Genomic DNA, 9090 nt, shown 5'->3' on the forward strand with positions numbered 1-9090 from the left:
TTTAAAACGTAACAATCGATAATAATAATAAAATTTGAAACTTGGAGTGAAATAAATATATCACATAAATAGTAGAGAAATATTAAATGTTTAATTAATTATAATAGACTAAACATTTATTCGCGCAATATTGCGGCGTTTGTTTTCACAAATCGCTCTTACTCTTAATGTGTAATTAATCGGCATTTATCATATTATTTAAATAATTATATGATTAATTTTAATATTAAGTTAAAATTATATTTCTTCCTTCAAATTTAGGCAACTATTTTTAATAATATTTAGTTAAATTACAAGTTATTTCAATTGAATTATTTAAAATTAAGTATTCGAACAAATAATAAAATTATAATAAATAAAAAGTAGTAATATACAAACCAAGTGAAAAGAATGTAAAAAAAATTAGATCAACCCGAAAATCATACAAAATATCTATATCAATTAACAATTATCATATATTATACAATTGAGTTTAAATTATGTATTTAAATAAGATAGCAAAAAAATACTTCAACAAAAAAACATCATTATAATTTATGTTCAACCAAAGTCTTTTAAATAAAATAAAAATATTGACATATAATAATCTTATAAAAAGACATTAAAAAATTTCCTATACTCAATTTTTAAAATATATCTCTCAAACACAATATATCAAGAATTAATTCATTGTAATTATTGATAGTATATAATTATCACTTATATAAATTTCTCCATATTTGCACTTCTCAATATCTCATCAAACACCTAATTTTTTATTTTTACTTTTGCAAAATACCTATCAGTATATTTTCTATAATACGATCCATTAAAAAAAATCGTTTAAGCACAACGATAAAAGCATGAAATTAAAAAAAATTATATACAAATTGAATAGAATAGAATATTTAATTGACTCGAAGATCTTTCAAAAGAGTAAAAAAATCTTTACACGAATTCACGGTTTTCGAATCTACTCATCAATACTCTCACATATATAATATTACTCTTTCATCTAAAGTTATATATATATATATATATAAAAGAAATGATTAGATGAGGAAATTTGGTGAGGGAATGACTTGACATAATCTTATTCGCTGAAAAAATCAAATAATTTCTTTTTTTACTCTCTTTCTCCCACTTTTATATTTTTCAACCAATGAATGTAATGCTAAGTTATTCCTCGCCAAATTCTCTCACCAAATTCACTATCTCTATCATTCATATATATATATATATATTAATTTCATATATATATATATATATTAATTGATATGATTGTTTATATTGTCCAACGATTATCTATTCTCATTTACACATGAAAATTTAAATCAATTTGAATGTATGACCAGATACCTAGAGATGATGGAAACTTAGTGTTGTGAGGTAGCACATGATACTCACAGTGTGCCATGATTTTAATCATGTAGTTTCATTTTTTTCTCTCCACAATTCAACCATCTTCAATTCCTCCTATTTAAATAGCAGGTATATGAATGAGGAAAAACATATGGTTCTAATAGGGATGACAATAGGTACCTGTGTACTTGATATCTTTGGGTACCTAATGATCGGGTTCGAGTATTTTAAATATCGGGGTCGGGATCAGGGATGATGAGTAAAAAATATTACCTGATCAGGTTCGAGAATGGGAAGTATTGGAAACCCAAATTCGATACCCGAATATATATATATATATATATATATATATATATATATATATATATATATATATATATATATATATATATATATTGATAAAATTTAAATATCTTTTCAAATTCCAAATAATAAGTCATAGCCATCGTTAAATAAATATATTAATTATTTTATCGTTACTCATATATCACACATCACGCCTAACATCATTAATTAATTTGTAATAAATGTTTCTCTCTCATAGTAAATATTCTTAATCTTCGTCTTCATTATAAATTCAATCTTACTAGTTATTTCAACTTCTATCTTCATCTTCTCTTTATATTTGGTTAAACTTCAAGTTTTCAATAACAAAACAGATTGCAAGTTTCATTTGTGATTTTAAAATTTAATATTACTTATTTTAATTTTGTTTAATAAAGTTATAATTGTTCTTATCTTTTACTATGTTATACTTATTTATTAACTTAATTTTTAATCTTTGTTTTTTAGTTTCTTTTTTTAGTGACTTCTACGGGACTACAAGATACATATAAAAGTAAGTAATATTTTTAATATATATTTTTTTAATTTCGATATTGTTATTTTTAAAGTTATTTATTATATTGTAAATTATGTTTTGTATTGTTTTTATTTAAGATAGACTAATTCTTAAAAAGGGTTATTTTTTTAAGAAAAAAATGAAGGCTTAATTTTTTATGCCAAAAAATAAAGGGTAAGTCACCTCATCCTTTTATTATACTAGAGAATAAAAGTTCAATATATTACTTGAGGTATATTATTAGTTGAATACTCTAATCTTAATTTTATTTTTTTTATTTGTTAATATTAATTATTTTTTTATTAATTTTGTAGGTTGTAATTTATATGTGTTTGAAGAAGTGTATTTAAGAAGAATATTTTTTTTTTGTGAAAAAAATGATTTAACATTTTTTTATGTTTGTGTTTATTTAAGAATTTTGTATTATTATTTTTAAATTTATTTGTATTTTTGTAATATGGATGATATTATATTATATAATATAATGTGATGATTAACAGTAATGATAAAATATTTTTAATAGTTTCAAGTCAATTATATTTTTTAGTAACATATTAGTTAATATAATATATTAAATTTATATAATTTCAGTTTAAATGTGTTAATTAAAATATAATAATTTTTTAATATTTAGTATCGGGTAATGGAGTACCCATCAAGGATCGGGTAATGGGGTACCCATCAGGGATCGGGTAATGGGGTATCCATTAGGGATCGGTTACCCGACGAATCAGGAATGATGATATAAATAGAGATACCCGTCGGGTTCGGGGTCGGATAGTAAATTGAAAATGGGTTCGAGAATAGGTACTTCACTACCCGATAGGTAGGGTACCCGTTGTCATCCCTAGTTTCCCATCATGGACAACTCTACATATTTCAACATTTGAAAAATAATAATATTACTAGTGTGACCATTTTTATAAATCAATCTAATTTAAAATATACATAATAGTTTTCCAAGGGAATGGGAGGATGTAGAGGAAGTGGCTATGATTAAGGTAAAAGTTTACATTCTAATGTATTCAAGTGTGTTTTAAGTTCTATTGTATATCATATTTGGGAGGAACGGACTGCTAGGACTGCTAGGACTGCTAGGGTGTTTTCAAAAATTCGTAATAGCATTATCATTAATTGTGGTTCACTTATGCGAAAATGGAGGTGTATTCCTGAAAGAAAACGAGCAAAATTGGAGCCTGTACTAAAATTGAAAGATCCCTTACAATGAAGTCACTCAATTGAGAAATTCGAAGGCGAGATGAAACTTTAAATTGTGTTGGTTTGTAATTATTCATAATTTGTGGTGTGTGATTATTCATTTGGTTGTTATTTCTGGTTTTAAAAAAAATAGAGCATAGGTTTGTTTTATTCTAATTCATGAACTCAGGTAGGTTTTTCCCCCTTTTGGGGTTTTTTTAATGAAATGACTATGTTGTTTTTTCAAAAAAAAAATATACATAGTAGATTTCAAACAAACTTTCTTATTAAATAAAAACGTAAAAATTTAGTTGGGTATATACATAAAATTTTCTCATATATCATAATATTGATTTATATTATTTTAAGTTAGAATCATATTTTTCAATTATTTGAATAAATTTTATATCTGACTCAATAGATCTCATGTATAATATCTAAATATTGGGCTAATGTTTCTATATTTCTATTCAAATTTGGTCCTTATAATGGTTCAAGGTTCAAATTAGTTTGATGGTTAGCAACTTGTCATTGCCATATAAAAGTAAAAAAATGTACAAACATAAAACTTGACCCTGCATAAGGCATACCAAAATTAGAACAGAACATAAGTGTTTACATAAGCAATAAGACAAAATTTGTAGGCAACAAAATATGTTCTAGAAAGTTTGACCAACTTTTCCATAAGTTGTTAGTGAAGAAAATTCAAATTACTTGCAAAATTAGGGCTTCCTTAAAGTAGTAGTAGAAGAGTTTGTTTTTTAATTAACAATACATCCTTTAGTTTTAATGGACTATAGCCTGCTGCTGCCTATTCTCATTTTCTTCCATGAAACTGCTCCTTGCTTTACCACTTTTTCCCCTACCACTAGCCCTCGATGGAAATGCCTCCTACAAAAACAAAATCTCTATTCAATATGTCTATCTTATGAAAATAGAAAATTTTGATTTAAGCAAAACAAGAAAGGCCTTACTAAAATATGATTTTGTCTTTTCCCAAAACATAGATCATTCATCAAGCTGAAAAATGATGTTTCATATATACCTGTTCACCAGCATTTGGACCATTTGTACAGAAGAGGATAGGACGACAACGTTTATCCTCATTCATCAAACTCGAGTTCTGAAAATGGCCAATAAGAGCAGTTTTTCCTTGAATCCGGGCATATGCAAGGGCAACCATCTTTTCACTATTAAATTTGTCCCATTTTCGACCATTGAATGCCTAAGAAGAAATATGAAGAGATTAATGAAAGGAAGATATTTCACCAAAGATGAGGAGATTTTAATTGAGAAATAAGAAGAAGTGGGGAATGGACAAACCTTGTAGAAAGGAATAATGTGAAGTGGATCAATGAGGTTGATAAATGCATAGCCCACATTGCAGTTGTTCTGTAAAAGGAAATTTTGCATAAATAATAGTTGAAGTGATTCAAAATGGAATGTACAAAAATATTTACTAACCTTGAAATCAATGGGCAAATATATAAAATCATATTTTCCTTGACACTGTTCATCAATGACATCTAGCAGCATTTTAGAAGTGTACCTACAAAATTGTAATTGTTAGAATTCAAGGTAAATACAATAGTTCCCGAATTGGACAAGGTCGTTATGGTGCCAGAGATTAATTTCAAATAACCACCGCAGCATTCAAATCATCGACCTGATTTTCTATAACTTATGTCTAACAAGATTATTTGAATATACCCACTTGATTATTATTCAAATAACCCTAGATCAAACAAGGCCCGAGATATTATAACTAGGATATGGGTGATTGAAATCCCAAAAATGCTAACCAACTAACAGAACACTGAACAAAGATTATTTTTGTATCAATTTAATGTATAGATAAAAAAGTAAATAACACAATAGTAAGGTGTTGTTTGTTTTCATCCCAAGAAAAAGGAGGTCATGTACCAGAAGGAGTATGAGAAAGGAAAATAGGGCCTAGAAGATCTGGAGAGAAAAAAAAAAATCATGACCATAACAAGAAATGAAGAGTCAAGAGAGTTCATCACATACTTATTTGGTATGTTCTTTATCATCAATGTTGTTCGGTAGTCTTCCCCATGCAAAACACGGTCAATGTCAAGCTCAAATTGCTTGATATCAGCCTGAGGAAAACCACCGTGACTTCTCCTCTGTGACAGGTTTTTCACGCATTTGGGGGGTGAACTGAATGAGTTAGGCACCGAACTAATTCCAGTTGTGTTGGAAAAATTATGACTTATCAGATGGGGATTGCACCAAGCATTAGTAGTAGACAGATCACTACATTTTCCACCAGAATCTCTTCCCAACAAATGTAATGATGGGTGATTGATGAGACCATTTCCAAAAGAATTCGAGCAAAAACTTAATGATTGGGGAAATTCTGGTTTATGGGCGTTTTTCCTGTCCAACAAGGACCAGCTAGCAGAAGGTGCTGATCCAACACATGGATAGTGTGGATGTGAGACTTTGTTGAGGTTACCAATTGGCATTCCAGGATGTCCAGTCAGTTGTGGATAGCCAGATGAAGAATTAGGCCACACCAGTGGTGTAGAATGGTTGTTCCAATATAAATTGGTGTCCGCCTGATATTGCTCACTAGCAAGACAGTTTCCATTTCTTATGAGACCAGGAACTACATGGAAAAAATAAATGTCTCATGAGAAGCCACATTGATGAATAATGGACAAAATTCCCTATCCATAACAAAATGATCTAACTAAAGACATGCAAGTCAGATTATGTAGTCTAATGGTGACCAAAAGAGAACAAAACTTCTAAGAATTCATTATAAGGAACTAAGAAATTGTGGATACTAGTTACACGCACCTCTTGTATGAAATTCGATATCCTGGTTTGTAGAAGCCATCACACGTGGATGATTACCGCTCTCTGTTATGAAATTATTGACAGCAATTTTTCCTGCCATGTCTATTACAGTATCTGAGGTCGTGTGTGAATTCATGAAACCAATTCCAATACAAGAATCAGGGACCGAAAAGGGATGTAATCGTGGTGGACATTGATTACCGAGTTGATCCAGAGAGTGGTTTCCCTCAGGAAGACCAATGCAAGTGCCAAAAGAAGGCGTTCTTACAGGAGAGGCCAGTGTGCTCTCAGTGGTAGAAATGCTTCTTCCACTTGTCTGATATTTGTTCAATCCAACCTCAGACATATATCTAGCAGAATGCAAGAAGTGAATTGATCTATTTTCAAGTGAACCGGTACACGTCTCCAGACCATTGAGAACTCTTCCACTTGAATTCGGAGACAAAGAAAGTTTATCTACTTCAAGTTCCATCCCACCACAGTTACCAAATAAATCAAAATCATCAAAGTCGTCAACTTCATTACCATTATATACCATTTCATCAATCATTCCAGAAAAGAGGTCATCTTCATCTGGAAGGAGATTCTGCAGGGCTTGCACCTCAACTGTTTCTGCATTTGCCAAATGCCCCTCACCATCCTCAGGGCTAGATGTATCAACTGACTCATGGATCATAATATTATTTGTCCATAATCCCACTGCAGGGAACATATTGACAATAGTTATGGTCAATCAATTGAGAAAGATTTGAACTGCATTACACACTAATAGGAAATTTTACACGAAACTTGCAATTGTAAATAGTCTAGAGAAACTGCAGGCTCATAATCTCCTTGGAAGAATGTTTAAATTACCCTCAACTTATTAAAATGATTACAACAAGTATGCATTGATCTGTTGAACACTTTTTTAAAATTCAAGCAAAGATATGCAAGGAGGGAAACTCTCAACGTGATTAGTGATTTGATATTGTTCAGCGAAGTAATCAAAATAAAGATGTCAACTTTTAAGATAAGTACGTAAATTATCTTACATTTTCTGCCAAAAGTTATGGGCTGTGAGGATGAGCTCGGACTCATTTGGAATAATGACTCAGATGTACTGCTTATGTTTCTTTTTATAGGTGATGACATGTCCTCAGAAAATGTACAGTCTTCCCTTCTAAGTTTCATCTATAGTAGTTCTGAGACCAAGGCTTATTTTTGTGGTCCTTTTTCAATCATGAGCTTTTGGCAGGCTCTGCTTTTGATGTACTTACTGAAGAAATTCTATCTTGGGTAATGTCACAACTGCCATGCAGCAATGCATGTGAACCTCCTATTTGTTTTCCTACAAAATAAATCCATGTAATCAAACTCCATAAGATTGGTCTCTCAATTCTGAAATTATAAGCTGTAATCAGCAAGAGAGGTAAAACTAACATTATATATATGGATGGTCTGATGAATCATAAAAGGAAAATTCTGGAAATAAGCATCAAGACACTGGTTAAAAAAAAGATGGATTGTTCATGCATCGCAACAGGAACAAAATGCCATAAATATCTGGCAAAGAATATAACAAAAAGGATTGTCTTACAATTGAAAACCAAACCCCTATGATTATCCTCCAGGTTAGAGAAGCAAAATTGAATGTTCAGTTAAATGTAGATGAAACTTAGAAAGACCACCATAATGCAGAGGACAAAAACGGAGAGAATTTCAGTTCCTTCTTTAACACACAATCACATAATGCCGGAATAGTTATTTTTGAAAGGAAGGTGCTAGCTTTCTATATGTTAAAATCCAAATCCAAATCCTGATCATAAACATGCCATGATCACGCATCATAAACTTGTAATAGGAATTTTTTTTGTTAGAAACTGCTAAGCTATAATAAATTAGGATTTACTGAGTAATTAATATACTGAATAAATTGAATTTTCATCATTTGTTTTACTCATTTCCCTGTTCAATCAACAATGAAGAGAAACGAAATCTCTTCGTTATCCTCGCGTACAGAAAAGAAAAAAATCGAGATAAATACATTTTGGTGCATCCAATAGAAGATGCACCGCGAATACAAGCCTGTAAACAGAAAAGTTGAGAGTTGAACTTGCAGTAGAATCATCTCGAAGCTCAAGAATTCGATCCAACAGTGAATATCTTCGATATTTGTTTTTCCGTAAGGAGAATCAAAGAACAAAATGATGAAGAAACTGAATATGAATTACCTGAATGTTCCGTGAACGTCTTCAAAGCTGTTTGGCATGTATGTGTAGTCAGTTTTCAGAAGAAAAATCCGTAAACACAGAGATCATCTGTCGCTTCAGCTTTAACGAGCTCATGATCAGTCACCATCGCCGGAATAAATGGAAGTTTCCGGTGCAGATTCCGGCGAGTTCCTGTAGAGAGAGAAAGTGATAAAGGAAGGTAGGTAGTTCTTCTTCTTCTTCTTCTTCTTCTTCTTTGAGAGATAAAAAGGACAAAAGTGAAGTAAAAGACGCAGGCACTTTGCCCGCTTAGTCTGGGTTTTGAAGTTTTCGCATTTAAAACGGCTTCTACCTTCTTAATATCACCACGCGCCACGCGCCACCTTTTGCATAACCATCACGCGTTTCAGACACGGTATTTAACGGACGTTAAACAAATTCCGTTACGGAATAACGGAAAGGAAACATCACATGAAATGCGTGAGGGTCGTTCCTCTCTTTAAGCTCGCCACTTTCTTCCAGCGTTTCTTTTTTTTTTTTTCAATTAATTTAAAAATAATTGGCACATATAGAAAAAAAGAATATTCTCTTTCTTATTTTATGTTAACTTTTAAGAAAGTAATTAATTTAGTTGGGTAAGGGATAAAAAAGTGATAAATACTTTAATTTAAAACAAAACAATTTAAAGTGTTT

General features: G+C 30.7%; 1 protein-coding gene across 1 annotated transcript; it reads right to left on the reverse strand.

Annotated features, from left to right (window-relative positions):
* Nucleotides 1-3980: 3980 nt before the first annotated feature.
* LOC124921064 (protein MEI2-like 1) lies at nt 3981-8648 on the reverse strand. Its single transcript, XM_047461668.1, has 8 exons — nt 8419-8648; nt 7240-7535; nt 6206-6904; nt 5408-6011; nt 4844-4928; nt 4703-4771; nt 4425-4604; nt 3981-4270 (listed from the first exon to the last, which is right to left on the reverse strand). Exons 2-8 carry the CDS (start codon nt 7376-7378, stop codon nt 4166-4168), a joined length of 1881 nt encoding a protein of 626 aa, XP_047317624.1. The 5' UTR covers nt 7379-7535; nt 8419-8648; the 3' UTR covers nt 3981-4165.
* Between the last annotated feature and the right edge of the window lie 442 nt (nt 8649-9090).

Source organism: Impatiens glandulifera, chromosome 1 (genome assembly GCF_907164915.1).
Source record: "Impatiens glandulifera chromosome 1, dImpGla2.1, whole genome shotgun sequence".
Taxonomy (NCBI): Eukaryota; Viridiplantae; Streptophyta; class Magnoliopsida; order Ericales; family Balsaminaceae; genus Impatiens; species Impatiens glandulifera.

Bases quoted from the DNA above. Each gene is read 5' to 3' on its own strand.
- LOC124921064 (XM_047461668.1), bottom strand. From the start codon at position 7,378: ATGAAACTTAGAAGGGAAGACTGTACATTTTCTGAGGACATGTCATCA. The intron at 4,605-4,702 runs GTTTGTCCATTC...ATTTCTTCTTAG, and splicing joins ACATTATTCCTTTCTACAAG to GCATTCAATGGTCGAAAATG. The intron at 4,271-4,424 runs GTATATATGAAA...TTGTTTTTGTAG, and splicing joins GTCCAAATGCTGGTGAACAG to GAGGCATTTCCATCGAGGGC.